Source organism: Cylas formicarius, unplaced genomic scaffold, assembly GCF_029955315.1.
Source record: "Cylas formicarius isolate icCylForm1 unplaced genomic scaffold, icCylForm1.1 PGA_scaffold_5__7_contigs__length_24384050, whole genome shotgun sequence".
NCBI classification, from domain to species: domain Eukaryota; kingdom Metazoa; phylum Arthropoda; class Insecta; order Coleoptera; family Brentidae; genus Cylas; species Cylas formicarius.
This window is the reverse complement of record NW_026844341.1, coordinates 16,811,031-16,833,385: the sequence shown is the minus strand read 5'-3', so window position 1 is coordinate 16,833,385 and position 22,355 is coordinate 16,811,031. Positions and strand designations below refer to the sequence as shown.

Sequence of the window (22,355 nt, the reverse complement as noted above, 5' to 3'; positions counted from 1 at the left end):
ACATTTTTCTATACATTTTACACACGCACTGGCAATACCAGTTTTTTCGTTTGTCACTTTTCATAAGTCAATAGGGTCGTAACTTCATGAGTCGTGGAGCAGGACGGTTATTTAATTTTCCTGCGGCCTCGAAACTTGGCCGGCCTTTGTCCGACAACAAATAATAAGGACTCTTCGGGGGCGAAAAGGCCACAATTTTGCGCCCTCCGACATGTGTCAACACCACTTGCGGTCTCGCACAGGCTGTCGCCGGGCGGTTATTAGTATCGACGCGGAGGGGAGCGCATTCACATGTCCCCCTCAAGCAAACAACCAACTTCACGTGTCCTCTCACTTTATTTTGTACAATTGAAATTTTGATATTAAGCACTACTTCCCCACTGACTAGATCGCGTAACATTGTTTTAACACAACGAATTATATTATTGCAACAATCACCTCGCCTACTGGAGGGCGACTACCTCGAGGGTGGGACTACCCACCGACTCTATATCCGAAGACAGGGTCTCGTCGTTCGACTCCTGATTGGACACATCATCGATCGGCTTCTTGTGGCTCATGTAATCCACCACGAGCTCCAATCCGATTAGCGTTCGTAAATCTTTAACCTTCTTCTCGGCGTCGTTGTCTGCGGTCCCCTTGGACGTCCCTAGACTCTTGTATATAGAAGCGATGTTACCCATGATATAGTTCGTGCCGGCCTTGTTCCGGGCCTTGTCTAACCCCATCGACTTGACGTCGAATTTCTTCGGCTGCTTGGTCTTACCTGGTACTGGTACCGTGAACGCCGAACATTGCCTAGTCTGCTTGAAAAGGTCTTTGCTGTCCTCGGACTTGACATCCTCTCTCATCTCCTGGTTGTTTGTCGGTCCGACAGAAGTCGACGGGCCAGTGTCGGAATTTTCTCCTCCCTCTTTCGGCGGTTGATGATTGTTGTTCTGCCTGTCGTAAATGTGACCGGAGACCCTGAGATCTATGAAGAAGTGCAACGGATCTATACCGTACGGTGGGTTGGGGTAGAGCGGCGGGTACCACATGGGCGGCGGAGGCGGCAACACCAAGTTCGGCGAATGCTCCTGCGCACCTACAAATTGTTGTTGATGGTGTTCCTCCAATCCTTCCGTTTTCGGCTTCGCCTCCTCCTCCATTTTGTGGGTAAGCTCCAGCGGATTTTCTTCATTTTTCCGGTTGCTCTTGATCATCCACGGCTCCGGGTTATCCATACGTTTGCCGTCCGTCGCGGCGGCGGCGGCGACGGTAGGGGCGGTCTCCCGCACGCACGCCGGCCATGCCCGCTTCCGCGACCGCCTCAGCGGCGGCTGGAAGTTCATCGCATTCCGCTGCAGGCTCTGCTCGTTTTTCGCCTGCACGAACGACCTCAGCATTTCGCTGAAGAAGTAGGTGTTGGGGAGGAGTGACATGTTGTAGAGGTAGGGGGGCGTGGCCGCGAGCAACCTCGACACCAGGTCCGTGTTGCGCAGCTCCAGCGGCGACAGTTTGTGCTTCTGGGGCGGTGGCAACATGTGCTCGTTCGCGGAGGACATGTCTGGAAAAGAAACAAAAATTAAACAATATTACTAACAATCAAAATGCTTCTAAAGGTTGGAGATATTAAGCTTTTTACTTGTAATAATAACTTTACGTACAAGAGAATAGCATACGGTTTACTATTCTAAGAATCATACATGTAAGTTCCTTCATCCTTTCTGAAAACCGAGTGGTTATCGGCCACGAAAAAGATCTGCCTATAGGACAATCGTAATCGAATTAGGTTGTTGCTAATTGAGAGAGAGCAAATTTAAAAACTAAAAAATAATAAAGACTGCACAACATCGATTATCATTCCACAGGTGCCACTGCACTAGCTGATGTCCTCATGGTAGTGTGCTTTATAGACTACAGCACTTTGTCATCTGGGACGGGTTATGGGAAGTACTTAACCAAATGGAACTTCCAGATCACTTAATGAAAAATCAAATTAGAAGATTAGTCGAGTCGAGTCGAAACTTCCACCCACACTTATGGTTTAACACTTATGGCAAAGCAATAATGAAGAACTTGCTAGACGGGTGGTTACGCTATGACAGCACTATATTTGCTGCAACAGATTAGGACACAATGTAACGGAAAAAATTGTGATATCAACTGATATCAACCTACAAGTTTGCCTAGCAACAATAGGTTTCAAGCAATTATTCTGTAGGAGAGGTTCCGTCATCGATTTCTGTATTCGTATACTAGAGGATCGTGAATTCGGTTAATGAGACGCTTCGAGTGATCGAGGCTCCCTCGGCCAAGAAAAACAATAGTGATTAATAATTTGGCAAATGGATTATATCCATTTTAAAGTTTTTTAGGTATCCTCAAGCACCGAGGAGCGACTATGAATCCGGCCCCTAGTCATTTTGTGATATTGTGATTCATCAAATTACACGTTCGAACCCAATCTTCACGAGTTGTAGACAAAAAAAATTAGTATTATGGAAATAAGCAGCTGTCGAAACTCTATATAGCGAAATCGAAGCTGCTGCTGCTGCTTTTTTTTACATTTAATGTTTCAAATAATCGGTATTTTTATTTTGAATTTTTTTAGTATGCCAATACGCATCTCCTACTTTAGTTTGTATTTTCGTCGTTTCTTCGAGAGGGGCATCTTCCCCATGATTTCTGTAGCAGCTTAACTGAATATACGGTGTGTTGAATGGTTGGTGGTGGTCTCAGATCAACTTCTTCCTCTTGTTGCTCTTCCGCACCCTTTCTTGCTTGTTGTAATATGGCTTCCTCTGTCAAGTCTGCTGTTGTAGGCGAATCCTGATCTATCACTATAAAATCTTGCAACTCCTCACTTGTAAACGTAATTGTTGCTTGAAACTGTTTTATCCACTCGCTTAGTGACTGATCATCTCTTCTGTCTCGGTAATAAGTCCTACATGATGATAGGAGTGTTGAATTGTTTTTGCTGTCACCTCTTTCCAAGCTTTACTAATAAGCTAATATAATATATAATAAGTAAGTATATATAATAAGTAACTAGCATATTAATGGAAAATTTCAATTAAACTCTTAAGACTTTTTATTGCGCTCTGCTTCATCAGCTCTAATACACCTGTTGTTTCGGCTGGAAGAAATGCCAATTTAATATTCCCTATATTTGGAATATGGGGATGTGCAGGGTAGTTATCTAAGAGAAGTAATATTTTCCTCCCCTTCGATTCTGCATCCCATTTCCGTATCTGCTCTTCAAAAATTTGCGATGTCATCCATGCAGACTTGTTTTGCTTGTAAGTCACCGTTCTTAAAACATCGTGGGTTAGTTGATTTTCCAACCACGACTAGCTTTCTTTTTTCTCTCCGACTCGTATTGGCAGCTATTAACACTGTTATACGTTCTTTAGCAAGTTTTCCACTCACATACTTTTCACTTCGAAATTTAAGAGTTTTATATGGCGTCATTTTGTAAAAAATACCAGTTTCGTTAGCAGGGTACTTTTCTGCTAGTTTTGGCCACGTCTTCTGCGGTCAATCGTTAGTGACGTTTCTGTCTACATCACGAGCTTCGTCACTTATCTCTTCCCCAACCATCCTTCCGAAGCCTTGAAATCGATAATGCCAAGCTGTTCAGCAAACTTTTCTGCTTTTAGTTTTACGATAGGTCCAGAGAGTGGTACATGTTTAAGACGTTCCAACAGGAACCACTGCAACATTGCCCGATCCAAGTCTTCAAATGTTGGCTTCCTTAGTTTTTAACTAGAACTGCCTGCCGCTTCAGCCTGAATGAATTTTTCTTTGCACTTCCAAATCACTTTTCTTTTCTCATGGTCGCTTTCTTATATCTATGAACAGACCATACCTGATGTGCCCTATTTTCTTTCGTTATAGAGAGAAATTCGTTATACAGAGTGGATTAATACATTGCTTTGTATGGAGACCTTATAGTACAACAAATTTTGTTCGTAATACAGGGTTTTCCGTTATACGGAATTTCGCTATGGGGAGTTTTCACTGTATATCGTGAAATATGAGGATTTTGGATATTTTTGACTCTATCTGTGAGGTTTTGTCAGAGCAAATGGATTAGTCGGGCAAAAAACAAAATGATTGAGATATCCGATAGCGGGGGGAGTGAAACGCGCCGCCACTAGTCCACCGCAACTCAATAAAATCAACCCCCCACTCTGGCGGTGACGGGCGGCGAAATCCGTCCTCTCGGTGTATGCAAATTCCCGTTCCCCTTAAATTATTTCAAAGTAGACTCGGGCGATTTGCGAAAGCCTTTTATAATGGAAAAAGTGGGTTTCGCTGTAAAGTGTGCGACGTGTACCTATCTCTCCCGCATTCGCACACGGGGGGCCGCCTCTTATCTCATTCTCTTGTCTCTTTTATTTGGGCACCGAAACGCGCGAGACAATCTTCGACGTGTGACGCGATGATTTATCTACCCCTTTGGAAAAGCGCTCCCCTGCACTCCCCTCGTCAATCGAATCAAATTTTCCATATTTTTATTAGGATAATTAGTGCGTTCCCTTCGCCCTCTTCCCAGGTAAAAATGGCGTTCGACCGTGACGTGACACACACACACATGCCGGAAGCAAGGTCGGTCATGCGGCACAACACTGAAACGCAATATTGTACGTAGGGGGCTCGCGCCCCCTCGCAAAGGTCGTGGGGCTTTTTTTCTTAGTCGATGCCTTCGCCGTCTCGAGGTAATAACGGCGGTCGAGGGGACTGCCTCCCCCCGCCCACTCGACGATGAACCCCCGGCAGGTGTTGAAAATCGACTCGTTTAAATGCGAATTATCTTTTAAGAACCGACACAATGGAGGCACTTGTGCGAAATGCAATTTTCAGAGAGACGATCCCCGATGATGCCGGGCGACGTCTAAGCGGCTTAACTTTCGCACAGGACCGTACTTAGCGACGCCCGCGATAAAGCGATAAATTCATACGATGTTTTTTTTTCAAAGAAACTACTGTGATACTTTTTATAAAACTTCTGGATGCTTCCTGCGTCGGTTTTTGTTGAGCCGAACATGCCAACGTTTCGGCAATCATCCTCTTGGAAACTCAAGCTCAGTCAAGCTCTAAAGAAGTATTCATATGATGTGTTTATTTAATTGGCAATGAGTTGGAGATGAATGTAGTTCCGGAAACGGAGGTTTTCGCAATTCTTTTTGCTACATGCGCTATGGTAATATCGTTTGGCTTTTCATGGCACTTATCGAAATAACTTACGTACTTCTCTGAGCTATACGTTGCGATGGTCTTTGCGGATCTTCAATGGTTTGCCTTGTTATTTTCGAAAAATCTATGAAATCGATTCTCTTCGAAAGTATACGCGCTCCTCACGAAATTCGAGATCTCGATGAAAACGTTTTTTTTTCTGTCCTTTCTCCGTTCTCCGTTTCAGGATTTTCGACGATAACTTCCGAACGGTTTCAGCTACACGCCTCAATTTTGCTCCTTTTTAACCGTCCACGGGGTCCATAAGATGTAAAAATTTCTGCGTTCAAGCTTCGGCGTCCATCTTTTTTTTTTTTCGATTTTCGACTGTTTTTTGGACGTTGCCATGTAACACGAAAACTGTTTATGGAACGGAAAAAAATCTTGAACGAGAACACGCAGAAGATTTGGCTACATAAATTTTTATTCTTGAAAATTTTTCAAAGATGTACAGGGTGCACCTCAAATTAAAAAAAAATTAAAAATGGGTCCCCCTATTATTGAAAATTGGCCATAACAAAAGGACTGTGTTTCAGATATCAGTTTCTTTTACATGGCAATAAAGCTCGCATACACAGCCAAAACTTTTGTATTTAAGATTTTCACCGATTGTACTTAATATTCGCACTAAATTTGCAGCTACCGACTTCAGATTTGGCAGAGAAGTAGAAGTTCAGACCCACATTTAAACTATTAAAGTCAAGCGAAATTAAGTACCGCAAAGTATTTTTTTTTAATTTTTGGATTTTTTTTTGGTAATTTTGATTTCCAGAAAAACATGTTTTTCTCCATAGCTATCCACCCGATCGGCAAAATTCTTTATCGCGCAGACGCGGAGGATCCAGTGCTATAACATTAATTCAAGCATTTTTTCGTTTATATACAGGGTTTTTAAATTATTAGCAAAAAACTAAAAGACCGAAAGTTGTTCTTTTCAGGAGTAAATTATTAACCAACCGCGAATCAAAAATCGTAAAAAATATGGTCATATGGTTCAAACAGTGTCAATGTCAATTTTTGTAGTTGTGGAAAAAATCCATATGGAAATCACTATACCTCGGGTTCAGTCAAGACGCGATGACGTCATTGATTATGATTTTCTCTAAAAGCATTTACTATTTTGGAAAAATTCTTGTACCAGGAAACGTGAGAGATCCAGCGCTATAACCTCCATTTCCGGAATTTTTTGAAATATGTACAGGGTGTGTCGATTATGGGTAAAAAACTCTAAAAATCCCTGAAAATTGCCATTTCCGTGGATTAGCCGTGAATGAAAAACTACAAAACATGTGATAATTTGGTTTACACAGTCTCGAAAATTGTGTCAAGAGAGTTTCAGGTTTCGTCTATCATACAGGGTGCGCGAGATATTTGAAAAAACTTCATTTGAAATCGCTGTTATTTGCCGTGAAGTTTGGCGAGTTACATTGATTTTGCGAAAGTTCCATAGTGGTCTGCTTAGCGCTACGCGCTACAAACTTGCCCCGCCCAGCGACGATTTTTCGAAAGCAATCTTGTTTCTTATGTTGGTTTCTTATATTGTGGATGGATCGACGACCCATTGGGATTGTCTGAACTCTGTCCACATTCAATAAACAACATTTGGTAGTATTCAGTCGAAATAGTCTGACGACGACAGAAGAGAGCATGGACGGACTTTTAAGGTGTTTAAAATGTAAATATTAAATATTATATTGGGTTTATTTCGGTATAAGAAAATCACGTTAACACCAACATCAACTATAATACAAATTATCCGGGTGTCAAAAAAATCCGCACTGCACTGCATGTATCTTCATGAAAATCCTTAATATTCTTCGTAGAACGCGGCAAGTAGTTTGAAATAACTCCTTCTTCCGATCCAATGTGAATTATGGTGATGTGTTTTCCTTCATTTTAAGGTGCTCTTGTCTTACAGCATTTGTTGAAAATCACCCGTTTTTTGTTAGGGAAAATTATGCTTTTTAATTTCCTTATTAAAATTCCATATAAATTTTTCCCGGTTTGTTTTGCATTTAATGATTTCGATGATACATAACGAAAAAAATAGTGCAAAATTCATGTCCTTTAAAGTTTTCCAAATGTGGGGTATTTCCTTTTCAGAATATAACAAATAACAAATAATACTTATTGCTCAACTACAATTGGTACCTGCGATTTTTTGCGGCATGCAACATGAGAATTTCAGGACCTCACGGCTTTCTTTCCGTCCCCAGGGGAGGGTGGGGCATAGAGGCCCATCTCAAAAATGAACTACAAAATTTTTTTTCTTCCAATAATTATAAATTCTGGTTATTTGTACATTTCTAGGTAAAGTGGACCGCTTACAAATTCTAAAAAAAAACTATTCCATATTATCATCATAATTAACTTAGCCGAAAGCCAGAGCTTTCGAAAACCTTCTAAATACTAATAAATTTTTTAATCTATAGATTTATTAAATATATTTTAATAAATTATTAAGATTATTATATATAACATTATAAATAGGGGAGAATGGGGAACGACGGCCAGAACTCCTAGAAAATTTGGGCAAATGTAGTTAAGGTTAGTCAAAAATAAATCGATTTGATGGTTAAAAGCCACACAAAGCAATAAAAAGCTTAAGTTCGCAGGCGCAACCGTTCTCGAACTATGTCAGTTTCAATTTTTCACTGAACAGCTTTTTTTTATGTACGTAAATCGTTTTTAAATAACTTTAAATACACACTAAATAAAGACGGGGTTGAAAACCGGATCAAAATCACCAAAATGTTGAATATTGTTTCCCGAAAACAAATTTAGGTGCACGACCCTTAAATTTGGAATCCCTGGTTTAATTAATTTAAACACTGATTTTAATAACGTTTATTTTTTCCATTATGATGAGATTGAAGCTTACAGAGACATGCTACTCTTTGCTCGCGACTCTACAATGCACGAAAAGGTACTTGCATCTTGAGATTGATGGGGCCAAACATTTACGAGTAACAGTGGACGGTATCATTAAGATTTTTTTAACACTCCTTGATCGTCGACGCCTTCAAAAAATACAAAACAACTGTTGTAGGTTTGTGTATGGCTTAAGGAAATATGACCACGTGTTATCTAAAATTAAATTGTTGCAATGGTTGAGAATAGGCAATTTATTTGTGTTTATATACAATATCTTAGAGAGAATACGCTAACTGTGCCTAACATAGATCTGCTCTTCACGAGCGGGGGTTTACCTATAATGCGGAAAAAACTTCTTTGCCGTATCACCATTAAAACTATTTCGGAAGAATATTAAAGGCGTGTTATTGGATAAATTAAGTGCTGATTGAGTTTTTTCGTCTTGGAATTATTTTTATAATTACCCACTTTCTTTTTCTTCTGTTTATATTTCATTTTTCATTGAACCGGGTTCCTTTGTTATAAATTGTATTGTCATAAGGATGTGTAATATATAGATTAATTGTCTTGGGTTAATATTGAGTAGCTAACTTAGTCAGCTAGACTTCGCCCTTAGAGAGCATTTAGAATATTTTGTATCTTAATCTCAATAAAGACTATTATTATTATCATTACTATTATTATTATTATTATTATTTATTTATTTTTCTTTTGAGCGTCGACTACCTAGGTCATTGGCTCTTTAACCATTTTTTTATTTAGAGCTAGATTTTATGGTCGAGTTCTATTTCTTTCGTATATTGTCGTAGATTGTTTCTTTTAGATTATCTCACAAATCTTCACTTAATTCGTATTTACGTCTGGCTACTGCATACGTAGGACAACTACAGATAATATGTTCTATAGTCCAAATAACTTATACTACACTATAGTATCCCATGATAGAATAGAATACTATATCATAGGATTGCTCAGAAAGTGTTTCAGTAGGGCTTGTATGCGTTGTGTTATAGCATCTTGCGAGTACACCTCGACTAAACCCTGCAAGAGGCTCAAAGAGTCAGACGCTATTCCATACATTTTTGTACTCGGATTGAGCAGGCAGTATAAAAGAGCTTGCCAGATAGCGTATTCTTCGGAAACAATATCGACGAGTTCCTCTATAGACACACTGATGCGCATTCTGTCCTACTAGTATCGGACTACTCTGTTAGATCTTAGAGCTGTCGGTGTAAATAATTTGTCTATCTGGTCATTATACGCTTTCCGAAGTTTCATTTTTGTGGAAATTCACTATTATTATTATTATTTTTATTATTAAGAATGAAAAATCGCCCCCTCTATTGCATACACTTTAAGGAACTATTGAGGTCGTACATATAGGGTAATATAGGTAATTTAAGATGAGGGATGAGATAAGTGAAAATTTTAAAACTTTAAAGCCTGTAGTATTTTTTTAGATGGTTTTTCTAAACAAAGCAACATTCGCGTCCCCTTTTCTACATTTTTTTAGATCACGTTGTATTAAACGTACGAAATCGTTGCCCGGTCCGGCCCTGCGTGCGGATCCTCGACGAACGCGATTCAAACACAATTAAAACCCGGCTGGTGTAACCGGCGGCGGTACAGCGGAGGCAGAGCGGCGGATTTCCACGGATTCTAATACTCCGAAATTTACTCGTCAAACTTAATAATCTTTTGTTGAACGAATCTTTTATGCTGCGGCATCCGCGGGACATATTGTGTAGAGACTCCGGTGGCGGGATTAAGCTCGGCGCGGAGGCGGCGCCGGGGGGCGGCGAAATCCGGGGACCGGAAATAATACGCCGGATTGATGGGGAACTTTCGAATTTGTAGCGCGCAACCTCTTTATTTGCCATATGTATTCGCTCGCTCGTTTTTTTTTGTTTTTTTTGTTTTTTTTTGTTTTTTTTTTTTGAAGATGGGAAAATGTTTTCGCGCGATCCCTTCTATTTGCTTTAATATCGAGTCATGTCGTAAGTATCAATTATATTTCTTTGTTTTATTCTTTTCTATTCTATTTCTAAATATACAAAAACTGTCATTTTATTTATGTATTTGTCGTGAGCATTTGATTCGAAACACACATTTTAACCCTTTCCACAATCTTTTTAGATTAAACTAAGCATATTACTTATTTTAGAACAATTTTAAGTGATTTACATATTTAAAAAAAAAGAAAATTGTAAGCATACTATATTCAAAAATAACTATTTCCTCGCGAATCAAACGATCTTTATAGGAACATTACCTGGGAAACCTTTAAAAATTGGTTAGATTAGAAACGATTTTTAAAAAATTTTCATTGCACTCTATGGGTACTTCCTGTCCTAGATATCAAAATGTGTTTTTCATTAAAAAAAATATATTTTTTGGACTTGGACTTTTTTGCTTTTCACTGTCCCATACTTTCTTCGAACAAGAAACCCGTATAACGTTTTTTTTTTTGAAGATGCGTTTAAAACTTCGTAATTTTTAAAAAAATATTTGTAAATACTACCAAAGTAGCATTCGGCATACTATATTGAAAAATAACTAGTTCCTCACGAATCAATGGATGTTTATCGGAACATTGCCTGGGAAATGGTTAAAAATTGAATAAAGTCAGTTTAGAAACGATTTTTAATAAATTTCCCATTTCCTAGGCGATTTTAATGTTAATTTTGTGTGATTTCACAGAATTTTTATTGCATTCTATGAGTACTTTCCTCTTCTAGTATTTTTCAGTAAAAAAATATATTTCTTGGCCCGTATAACCTTTTTATTTTTCATTGCTTTCCCATAGAAACCCATGTAATTTTAACCAAATGTTTTTTAAATTTGATACTCTAACTAAATCATTAATAACCTGATCTTTGACCAAAATAAAACACGTTTAAAAGGATAGAGGTCCTTTGCCGCCAAGAATACACCTAGAACGAATTACCAGTTGAAATCCCCAGTCACGACAATCGTTACATTTTACTATCATTACCAAAATAAAATAGAAATCTTTAGTAATTCAAAAGCATTGATTGCAAAATTATTACAAAACTTTTCACTAGCGGATCTCCTGTGCCTCTATCGAAAAAAACATTTTTTTTTGGCATATTGTAAATAGTGGTACTTTGTTTTTTAATCTAGTTTTTAAGTTAGTTTATTAAGTTAATTGCAACTTTTTTTCTTATTCTTATGAATTTCTAGCAGTTGATGAAAAATAAATAAGGAAAGTAAAATTAAATTAGTATATAGTTTTCGTACTGTCTTGTATATGGCGCGCGGAGGGAAACAAAACACCGAAAGCCTGAACTCATTGCCCTAAAATCTTTAAAATCTAATCCCGACATCGTAATCGTAAAAGAGATAAAGGAAATGCTACGGTGGTCATGAACACAAATGAATATCAGGAAAAGATTCAAGATATTCTTTCGGATGGATCATATCGTCACCTTAAAAAAGTTCCTACGTCATCTATGGAACCTTAAATCTGCTATTAAGGCTTCTTCTCTAAAATTCCTTATCTCTATTGACTCCCTACAATTCACAAATCAGAATTACCTCTTCTAACTATTGTCAGCACCATTGATTCTCCAACATATTCCGTAGCAAAATATCTAGCTTCTTTATTAAGTCACTTTACAGGGAAAATGATAGTTTTGTACTTAATTCCTTTCACTTCATTGATCAATCAAAAAGCATTACATTAGATACAGGTTGGTTAGTTTCGACATAGAATAACTCTTTACTAAAGTCCCAATTCCTAAAACTCTCAACATCATTTCAGATATATTAAAATCCGAAAATCTGGAACCAAACCTAATTGAAAAATGCTTGTCTGAAACATATTTTTCTTATAACAGTCAAATTTCTGAACAAACGTCGGGAACAGCTATGGGTTCTCCATTATCAGCAGTCATCGCGAATATATTTATGGAAGCCTTTGAAGAGAGAGCTCTCGACACCTTCTATCTAAAACCAAAATTCTACTTCCATGATACTTTTGTTATTTTTGCTCAAGGTCAAGAATCCCTAGTAGATTTTCTTAGACATTTAAACTCTATACACCCTAACATCCGTCTTACCATTGAATTAGAAACTGATAATAACCTCCCATTGTTAGATATTATTATCAATAGAAAATCACTGGTCCAAAAATCTCTCAACATCTTCGATCCGTCAAAGACGAAATTCCATTTGCATTTCATGCATATGCGGCAAAGAATACATTGGAGAGACCGGAATCCGAGAGTCTATAGAAATCTATAAGCAATCTAAAAACTCAGGTTTTCACCTGTCACCAATATGAGGATCAGTTATCAGTTATGTCCCTCATTTAGCTCCGCCCCCCTGAAACAATATACCAGCAGGTACAGAGTAAAATGCCAGCAAGTTTCAGTTCAGCTCTCAAAAAGTCAACAGGATGATTGGCGAAACGTTAGCAAGTTCGACTCAACGCAGGAGGAATCCAGAAGTTTTGTTTTTGTTCCGGTTTCGCTTTATCTCTGCGGGAATCCGGACGCGAGGTTATAGTTTGCGACAAAGTCAAAGCGTTCGCCTAAAACTTATGAACGGTTGTTTCACGGGGCCTTCCTCCTCCCTCGCCGCTCCTTCCACGCACCTCAAGACCTGCTAATTTCCAATCGGAATCGAAAACTTTGCCGCGGCTTTGTCTCCCGCCGAACCGTCGCGACGCTGCAGATGATTTATTACACGGATGAGCAGGTACACGTACTCCTCTAATTTCCGCGGGAATTGAATGGGAGAACGTCTCTCCCCGGCACAATAACGTCGAAGTTAATGGCTTTAAGATGGAGGAAAGCATTTCTCTGATTGCCGTCGCAATTAATTTAAGTCTGTTTGCCGTTCGGGTGTGGCGGCGACGGCGGGTCCCTTCTCTCCCCGACAACGTCAGGGGGATCGGACTACTTATTAATTTCAATTCGAAAAGTTATCCCTCTCACCCCCCCTGCACCCAGGAAATTCAACCTTCCCACCCGACGACGCCAGATAGCGGCGTTGGTCAACCTGAATGACCGGCGGCAGCGGGCGGTTATTGTCCACCTGTCGTGACACGGTCATATAGAAAGAGACCGGACAACTTTGGCGATACCATTGTCCGTCCGGCTGCCACAATGGCCCCATTCGAGACAATCGCGAGTTCTAACGTGCCCCGCTGCAACCGTTGCAACGGTCCGTGAACGAAAGGACGGACGGTCGCGAAGCTTTTGGACGTTGAGGGGGCGTGGTGCGGCCGAGACACGTCCCCGGCGTGGGCGTGGCGTCTTAACTTATTTTCAACCTCGACCTCATCGGGCTGACTATTTGAATTTAATATGACATTTTAATTTTATCTAAAAATCTTCCATATAACATAAAAATGATAACATTGGAGTAAAACACAAGACTTTTAATTAAGTAGGTAAGTAAATGTTAACAAAAGGCCTTTTTAATGTCTATTGATCAGAGATTTAAAGCTCATTTTATTATTATTAAAGTATTAAAGGTATAAAAGTACAGAACATTAGGGACGGACCCTCAAAAGTTTTGGTAGTAATAAAACAAAATTTTTTTTTTGAAGTGGGTATAATCTTACTAAATTACACGAAGAAAAAAGAATCATATAATTCTGTTTCTCTATCAGGGTTGTCCTTTAGATTAATTATAATAGGATTTATTTTGTTCCGTATAGAAATGAAAGAGTCCTCAATTTTTATAATGTGCTGTACTGCTCTCATTGGTATCTTTCTAATTACAATTTTTATCAAATTATAACACTGACACTAACAAATGAAACTTTCAAAAACTTCGGCACTTGTATTCTCATGATAATCCAAGCTAAAATCCTTAATATTCTTTGCAGACAAATCCATCTTCTCACCCAGCGAACATTATGGTGATGCGTTAGTTTGGAATCAACCCATCCTTTGGATAGCGTCGTCTGTATCCAACCATGTTTCACAAAGATAATATAAGAATCTTTTGTCTAATCTATATCTTTTAATTTCATGAAGTAAATTAAATCTCCAACTACTTGCCTTTGGTCTTTTTACAAACAACCCTATGGCGGGTGGCACGGCTTGTATTTATCTTGATTTCATCTCTTCTAGCCTCTTTTTTCAATATATCCAAGCTAGGAACAACTTCGCTTTGATAAAGATAATGTATTTCTTCTACTCCCGTCTGTAAAATACTTAATTACGCACCGATCTAGCGTGCGGGAAGCGTCACTTTACCACGTCAGTTTCGTTTCCCACGAATCCGAACCACTTCGGACGTTTCCGGGATGTTACCGCAAAGGTTTGGGAGCAATCGGATGTTTTCGGAGATGTTTCCCACGCTTTGAATTTTGACGTTTGTCAATTCTGACAGTCATGTCAGTGAATATATTCGTGTAGCTTTGCGAAAATGTACCCAAACACTAGCAGAAAAAGTATAGTACGCAACACGTTCGGTAAACTTTTTAAGTCACTCGTTTATTAAACACTCGCTGCGCTCGTGTCAAATAAACTCGTGAGTCAAATGCCGTTTACCGCACTTGTTGCATAATATACTATTTTGAAACGCACAGTAAAAACGATTATTCATCACTGCCACAAATAGTCAACACTCAAGAAATATATCAGAAAAAAATAAATGTGCCTAGCTCACTGCTGTCTTGTCACTCGAGTAAGAATAATTTTTTTCCTACTCCCGCCTGTAAAATACCTAATTAGAGACCGATCTAGCGTGCGGTAAGCGCCACTTTGGACATTTCCGGGATTTTACCGCAAGGGTGAATTTTGATGTTTGTCAATTCTGAATGTATTCGTGTTGTTTTGCAAAAATGAAAACAAAAACTAATATACAGAAAAATGTTATGCAATATATCAGACCATTTAAATACAATTTAAATGGTCTGTAGTCGGTAAGTAAAGCGACATTTATAAATCAAGTTTCTCAGAAAAATTTTACATACCCTTGGCATCAACTTTAGTGGTTTTTACAGTTTTTTTATTATTATCTTACTAAGACCAATTGTACCATTTTCAAATATCCATGTCTCATCAGTACAAACAAAACAAAATTGACGGTTAGGACCTGCTTTTTCTTCTTTATATCATCTTAAAAAATTAATTCTCTTAAAAGCTCTATACTCGGATGATTTTTCTTCCAATTACAGTCTTTTTCTTTAAATGGTCTATTGTAAAAGTTAAATAAACAACATAACCTCTTAAAATTGTCTTCATTCCGTCGTTTATATGACATATCCCATAATACATCTCTCTCTGTCTAACGTACACAGTTAAAAAGAGACAACAATACCAGAACCAATCGGAACGATAAACGAATAGGTTAAATTTACGTACCAAATTTAGTAATCCGATAATCTGTTACTATTTTTAATTTGTTAAATTGTGATTTTTTTCGTGACGGTCTTTGAAAAAGTATAGTACGGAACACGTTCGGTCAACTCTTTATCTCACTCGTTTATTAAGCATTCGCTCCGTTCGTGTCAAACTCGTAAGTCAAATGCCGTTTACTGCACTTGTTGCGCAATACAATATTTGTTAATGACTTTATCCAATAACAATAGGTAAAAACATCATTAAAGTTTTGTTGGAGAGGCTCCAGGCAGCACCAAGGTTTTGGGCAAAATTGTACAAAAGCGCAGATGCTAGTTCTGTCCAATTTATGTGATTGTGGGTCGATTACAGTATTATTCTTATGAAAATAATCAAAATTGTACCTACGATAATGCGTATATACTTTCAAAAAAATATATAACATGCTCAACTGTGTGAAAATGCCTTAACATAAACGTACTCACCCCTAAAGAAAAAGTAAGAATAATGCTACTTTACGAGACGCTCTTTATAATGTATTTAACTAACACAAGACCTTTTTTTCTATGCTGAGTGCCTATAATAATACGGCCTCTTTTATTAAACTAAATGTGCTGTATTTTGTTTCTTTTTATCAAAATTATGGATTACAAAGAAATACTATTTTTAACTGTTAGGCAAGTCCAGAGAATAATTTACGAAACTAAGCAAAACAAAAGAATGAATAAAATGACTAGGTTTAAGATTAAAACAAAAATTTTAAAAAAGTTTTGACTTTTAATTACGTAGTGACATCTAGTTGTAATCGAAAAAAAAAATCCTTTGAGCTTTCATATACAGAAATCCTGTCCAAATTTTTTTATAAATGAAAAAAAAAAAGGTTTCCAAATTTCATAAACATTTCTTATGAAGTCAAATGTATTCCTTTACTTCAATCAAGCCATTTTTAATAATGGGGAAGGGGCATCATGACAAATACTTTTTCGGGTCGCTTCCGTCCGGAAGGCAGGCTTGCCCGCCCCCGAACGCACAATTTCGCTAATTGCGGGGGAATTGAAATCTTCGAAACAATCCTCAAAATGATGGCGTTACAAAGAAACCCGGATGGAAGGCAACCAGGCCGTCCGTCCCAAAAAGGCATTAGAAATTCAAATGAGGGACGACTGACGCGCAAATTGGCATCTCTTAAAGCGGGTAGCCTCCGGAGACAACAAAACCCCCACCCCACGGCCCCCCACCTCAAGTTTTTGATAAGTAATTATTTCTGGCCTTCCGCTGCGACGTTGTTTCGATTCGATTATTTTTTTGTATCCACGTAGCCACGGATACCAATGGCCGCAGGCCACGCCCCTTTTGGTCGTGCACTCGTACCGACGACCACGCCCGCCAAAAACTGTTTAGGAGACATGGAGAAATAGTGGGGTGTTGGGTGGATGAAAACTGGGGCTCAACTCAAGAAATCAAAAACAGAATAGAGCAAACAAGAACATCTTTTCAGAACATGCATGGACGTCGTTGGCATATTATTCTACTGTATAGAAGCATGGACCCTCACTGAAACACTGTGTAAGAGGATTGAGGCTTTCAACATATGAACAAAGAAAGAGAGGTACTTAATACCATTAAAAGAAGAAAACATGTTCTTGATCATTGAAGAAAGTCTTGGTTCAAAAATCTTCGTCAGTGGTATGCAGTAAGCACCACCCCATTGTTTAGATCTGTTGCGGTACTTAATACCATTAAAAGAAGAAAGCGGAGGTATTTTGACCACTTAAACGAGAAAAGAAAAACATGTATTGCTCAACATAATTATGCAAAGAAAAATAGAGTAAAACCGTGGTCTTGGTCGCCGAATAGTCCGGGAGCCGGGGGCCTTTTTGGTGGGCAAGTTTATTTTAGCAAGGCCTAAACAATTTTTCTCTGCAAAAATGTTGTCAGGTGTGAAACAGGTGGTCATTGAAAAAAAATATATTAATATAATTTAATTTTTATAAGAAATCTTATAGATTATTTTAGACAATATTTGAAATTAACAACATAAGCTTAACTTTAATGAACGGAAATCAATAGGCTCACAATTTTGTTTTTTGTCCTACGTATACTAATGAAAAAAGTTTTATCGTGTAGTAGACAATTTCGAAATGTAGGATTAGCAAAATGACCCCAAAAAATTAGTTGGACAAGATGACCATTTTATAATGTTAATATTAATGAAGCTAAAAATAAAAATCATTTGTCTGTTAATCAAAATATTTAAATCACTAAATCGACGTGTTTTTGCCTGCTCAATTTCATAGGGCCCCGTTTTGCAATTTTTTACAAGGGAGAAAAGTTGGGCGTCTCGGCAGAATAAAGCTGCTCACGAAAAATAATAAATAAATAAATAAATAAATTGGTAGGACAATTTGGCCATTTAATAAAGCTAATATTTACCAAGCGCCAAAAAAATCAGTTAGACATTCGTCACTTTTTATTTTTTAATATTCATACCTGTTCAAGATGGGGGCTACCTTTAATGGACCAATTTTTTTTGTAGGACAAATATTATTTCAAATATTTTATAAAATAATCTATAAGATAAAGAAATAAATAAAAATTAGATTATATTAATAAATTTTTTTCAATTACCAAAAACACCTGTTTTACACCTGCCCCACTCGACAACATTTTTGCAGAGAAAAGTTATGTAGGTCTTGCTAAAATCGTTTTAAAAAAAGACCCCCGGCTCCCGGACTAAAAGAACGTTTCGGTTCGTCAGTGGTATGGAGTAAGCGCCACCGCATTGTTTAGATCTGTTACGGTACAACGAAAAATAGAGGACAAAATGAAGATCATGCGACTGATCACTGGAAGGACACGACATTTGAAGAAGAAGAGTGGCTATAGTGGCTATAATGTGTATAATGCGTATAAAAGACTCAAGTCTCGGTTGGGACCGCCTCAAGTCAACGGGAGCTCGGAGAAAGATCCACCCTATCAATTTTCTTCCGCCCCCTTCGCGCCCGGGCTTTCGCGTGATTAGCAACTTCGTCGCAGTTTAAAAATACGGTCCCGACAGCCTCCCAAATAATAAGCATCGTTAATTTTAATAAGTTGCCATCTTTCTCAAAGGAAACTCGTTGAATTATCATTTGCATGCAGCCGCGGCAGCTCTCCCGCCGCCAACTTTTCCCGATGAAAAGTATAAAGTTTCTGGAGCGGCACTGTTTAAATGTTTGCCCGAGAAGTGGGAGGCGCATATATATCATCCATCTACCTGCCTCCGCCTGCCTCATATTAATTTTAGATTCGCGTTTGCCGCGGTGTGACGTCGACGTCGACGTGTGGACGGGCCTTTAACTAGACCGACCACGCCCCGCCGAACGCGTAGGAGTGGCTATCTCATTACCATAGTCTTGTTCAATGTCTTTGATAACTTTGCCAATCATGCTGATAGTTTAGGTAAATGTCAATTATTTTTATTTTCCAACGGAACGCCCTGTAAATTATTTTATACGGGGTGTCGCAAGACATGACTATTTTTCATTAATTTATATTTTATTTTATTGAATTAGTCGTTCAAAATGTCCGCCTAGTTGCCGTATACAAAATCTAGCTCTTCTTAGAATCGAAGGGGTAGCTCTCCAAGCCATCTCAGGCTCAGCACTGCTGCATCCATAATTCCAGCAACCAGTTTTCAATGTTTTTCAAAGTTTTCAGTCATCCGAATAAAAAGTAATGTTAAGGCATTAAGGTCAGGTGACCTTGTTGGCTGAACCTCTGCCAATCCACCGGTTTGTATAATTTTGATTGATGAGTGAACGCGGCTTCATCACCAAATAATATTATCCGACAAACCCTTTGATTTTTCACCTGGACTTTTTAATATTAATATTAACATTAACAGCTGAACGTAATGCTGGAAGAACTAATTCAACAAAGCGGTTTCTTTTTAAATGGTCTTTCTCAAATTTCAAATGCTTGTAGCTCAGTCACCCCAGCAACGCATTCCCAAGCTATGGCAGTCATGCCGTGGGATATCCTGTAAACGTATAGATATTTTTTCTTATTAAAATATATACTACAGTTTTGTAAAAAGAGCATGGTCTCTTTAAAATGACATTCAAGTCTTAAAACAAGATAGGAGCTATAAAAAAGGCAATCACAACAAATAACCTCGTTTTCTCTTAATTAACCACTTAATTCATCAATTACTTATCACAGAACAAAAATAATGAAAATTAATACTCAGAATGATTTAAATATTTTGAAATAATTTAAGTTGGCTATTCTTTTGAAAAAAAGTTAAAATCTCAAGCATTCTTTTCTAAGTTTTAGCATTCGTTTTGTTTATAATTTGTCTGTTTCTTCTATAATTCGTATTACCACCATTATGGTTATTTGGGTTATATCAAAGTTTTTGGCATTTTTTCCATACTTACAAAAATCATATGGTTTTCTGGTTTATTTCTATTGTTTCTTTGGGTTACATTTTTTCGGGTATTATTTATAAAATTCGCTCTAGGAGAGCAATGAGGTTTTTACGGATAATCGGCTTTTTCAAAAAGTATACACTGTGGGGGAATTCAAGAAAGTCTTAGTGTATTGCTGGAGGAAATTTCTCAAAAAAAAATTTTTTTTGACTAAATATATTATGTAAATAAACTACAAATATACTACAATAAACGTTTCTGGTGGGAGTATCAACATTTTTAAATCCAAAATTTTTCCTCCTACACTGCGAGAATCGAGCAAGAATCATTAACATTAACATCCCCCTTAGTCAATAATTCTTAGGAATTTTGAATGAATGACTTCGCAGATGTCGTGAGATAAATGTCTATTTATTCTTTCTACTAAAAGATGGATTGTTATTGGTCTATTAATTGGACAGATAGCTGGTCATCCTAACCCATTTTGTCTCAGTGGTGCGTTAATGCGTTATGATTTTTTTTGTCACATCCAGGAAATATTTTTACTCATCTATTTAGAAATTTTATTATTATGGCTATTAAACCACATAAAACCGTAGAAATCGCTAATTTATGTGTAAATGACAGATCTTATATACGACTTCAAAAGTTAACAAAAGCGGTGCATAAATTTGTATTACATTTTCAAGTAAATCCAAAATAGTAAAAGAAAATATTTTGGATTTGTATTGCCATTTTTGTTAAGTCTATAGCATGTAGATTGCATCGCAGAAAACATACATTGGAAATACTATATTGATTATGCTTTATTTTTTGAAAATATTTACTGGTGCGTGAATGCACCACTGGTTTTATCGGTGAAACAAAACTTTATTTTGTTATCAGTTTGTGCCTTGTGCGGTGAACGTTACAGTTCGTAAAATATGGCATTTCCGAGGTATTTGACTCAAAAGGAATTAGAGGCGGCTATGGAGGAGATCGTGATGGATGAGGACAATAACAATGAAAGTCGTAAGTATTATTTGAATTTACGTATTCTTCTATATTGAAGCATTCCTTGTAAATTTATGATAAAAATAACGCGGAAGAATATTTACAGAACATATTGACGCGGACTATATTCCACCCGACGTGGATACCTTGACTGACGAAGAAGATATGAACGATAACACAAATCTACAAGAGTTTGGGGAACCACCTGATGTAGTTGGAACTTTCGAGTTACATGTACCGAATGATACAGCTGTCCTTCAGCAGTCCTGTAATTCATCAACTACTGAACCTGAATGGGACTCATCAGATGATGAAACCCTTGAATTCAAAAGAAGACGTATGCTTTTTGCAAACCGCAGACTTGCTTCTACTGTCAAATGGAAGAAACGTCGGATTGGGTATACTCACACACCTATATCCGATGAATTAAGATCATGTGAGGAACTAAAAAATAGGCTTTCTGGAAAAACTCCGCTTGAAATATTTTTTGTTTTTTGATGACGAAGTGATTGATTTGATTTTAAGTCTTACATTGCTTTGCGACTTTTAAAAACTGATAAAACAATTACTCAAAGAAATCTTGCACCAACCATAGATGAAGTGCGTTATGATAATGATGGTCACCTCATGATTGTTCATGCTAATAAAGCCCGAAGGAGATGTAGAATCTGCCACAGCCACATAATTTACGTTTGTAATAAGTGTAATGTGCCTGCTTTGTGTCATGCTTTGTAAAATATCACCAAAAATGAAACCGGGTGTTACCAGTGGTGCCCTCACGCACCATAAAATATGCGTTTTACATGTTACAAGTTACATCTTATGTGAACCAAAATATTATTTAATGTTTTTTCTCAGTGGTTCGTTTACGTACCAGTATTTTTTTGTATGTTTCGAGTTTTTTTTTGATACATGTAATGTATTCTTAAGTGCAACAAAATAAATAATTTCAGAGCAAAAAAGTATTTTTTATTTTTTTATGCTTGGGATAATATGGGATAAAAACTTTTAGGTAAGCTATTTATTAATTAATGCTAATTGTTACAAAATACGAGATGTTGAAAGTTAGTTTTTAAACTAGGAATCTATTTTTTAATGTCGCTTTAGAAAAAAAATCAGTAGGTGGCGAATTTGTTTTTTATAACTGAAATATTTGTTTCCGCAGAAGCGATTTAAAATGTAAGCGGAACAGTGTCGGCGTAATCTTTAACCGCGACGCCGCGTTTCCCCCTTTTTGGATATTTCCGGAGCAATTTCAAAAATAGATTGTTTTCAAAACTAGCGTTTTATTTTAAACCCTCATTAAATCGGAGGTTGATGATATTTTTAATGGATACCACACTGTGGCACGCTGCTAATATTTTTTTTATTTAATTAGTGTATCTTGTTGATAAATCTATGTTTTTTAAATAATCAAAAATGGCACGTACCCGATATGTCTATTATGTGCACCCCACCGAATCTCAACTCTCGACTACCACCCCCGTCGAACAAATGATTTAGTGCGGGTCGCGTGTACGGCCAAAGTCGCGGA

The 22,355-nt window shown here is 37.6% G+C and overlaps 1 protein-coding gene across 2 annotated transcripts; it reads right to left on the bottom strand.

The window, feature by feature from the left end:
- Positions 1-325: 325 nt before the first annotated feature.
- On the bottom strand, positions 326-22,355 carry LOC132702251 (uncharacterized). Of its 2 annotated transcripts, XM_060670785.1 has the most exons (3): positions 22,252-22,355; positions 1,006-1,546; positions 326-942 (listed from the first exon to the last, which is right to left on the bottom strand). In XM_060670785.1, the coding sequence occupies exons 2-3, from the start codon at positions 1,542-1,544 to the stop codon at positions 444-446; spliced, it is 1,038 nt and encodes a 345-aa protein (XP_060526768.1). In that variant the 5' UTR covers positions 1,545-1,546; positions 22,252-22,355; the 3' UTR covers positions 326-443. The 2 variants fall into 2 exon arrangements, with proteins under 2 accessions (XP_060526768.1, XP_060526767.1); XM_060670784.1 differs by having other exon boundaries at positions 326-1,546.